The following is a 655-nucleotide window of genomic DNA, read 5'->3' on the forward strand; positions in this document are numbered from 1 at the left end:
GGCTGGGGAGGCCTTGGCCCTGGAGAGGCCGCCCAGTGCAGGAGGTGGTCCTGGGATGGAGGGGTGGGTGGAAGGAGCTGGCAAGAACCAGCTGGCTGCTCCTGCCCCCGCCTGGCTGTGAGGCTGTGATCTGCACTGGGGCAGGTGGGCAGGAGTCAGCGTCTCCTCCCGGCCAGGCCAGTGGGAATGTGGGGCGTGAACAGCCCTCCGATGGGAATGATGGGAATTCCGGGACCCAGGCTCCGTTCTCACTCTGGGATTCTGGTTAGTGGGTGGCCTACCCGGCTCCCAGGGCCCCTGGCCTCACTCTCCCCGGCTTCCCTCGTCCTGCGAGGCGCAGCTGGCCTGGCTACTGAGCCTCCCGGGGGCTAGGACTGCAGGGGAGACGAGGGCAGAGGAGGATGAGGAGGCACAGCGAGGAGCAAAGCCGCAAGGCCAAGTGCCCTGCACCCTCCTCCCCGCTGACCAGGAGGCGTCACCACCAGCACCAGCTCTGCCACCTACGACCCCTGCGGTTCAGGGGGCATAGTGGTCTCCCAGCCCCTGTCGCTTGCTGTGTCCTTGCTGACTGATGAGGATAAAACACACACGTCTAACTGCCTTCTTCCTGCTGGGGGGCCCCTGGACCGGGGCCGGGGCCGGGGCTGGGGGGTCG

The 655-nt window shown here is 67.5% G+C and overlaps 1 protein-coding gene across 1 annotated transcript in view; it reads right to left on the bottom strand.

The window, feature by feature from the left end:
• FLT4 (fms related tyrosine kinase 4) overlaps nucleotides 1–655 on the bottom strand; it is a 27,014-nt gene that overhangs the window by 6,526 nt on the left and 19,833 nt on the right. The window contains exon 25 of the mRNA XM_015571534.1: nucleotides 308–374. Within this exon, the coding sequence (XP_015427020.1) occupies nucleotides 308–374 (67 nt within the window). The remainder of the gene's footprint in view (nucleotides 1–307; nucleotides 375–655) is intronic.

Source organism: Myotis davidii, unplaced genomic scaffold, assembly GCF_000327345.1.
Source record: "Myotis davidii unplaced genomic scaffold, ASM32734v1 scaffold648, whole genome shotgun sequence".
Lineage (NCBI taxonomy): Eukaryota > Metazoa > Chordata > Mammalia > Chiroptera > Vespertilionidae > Myotis > Myotis davidii.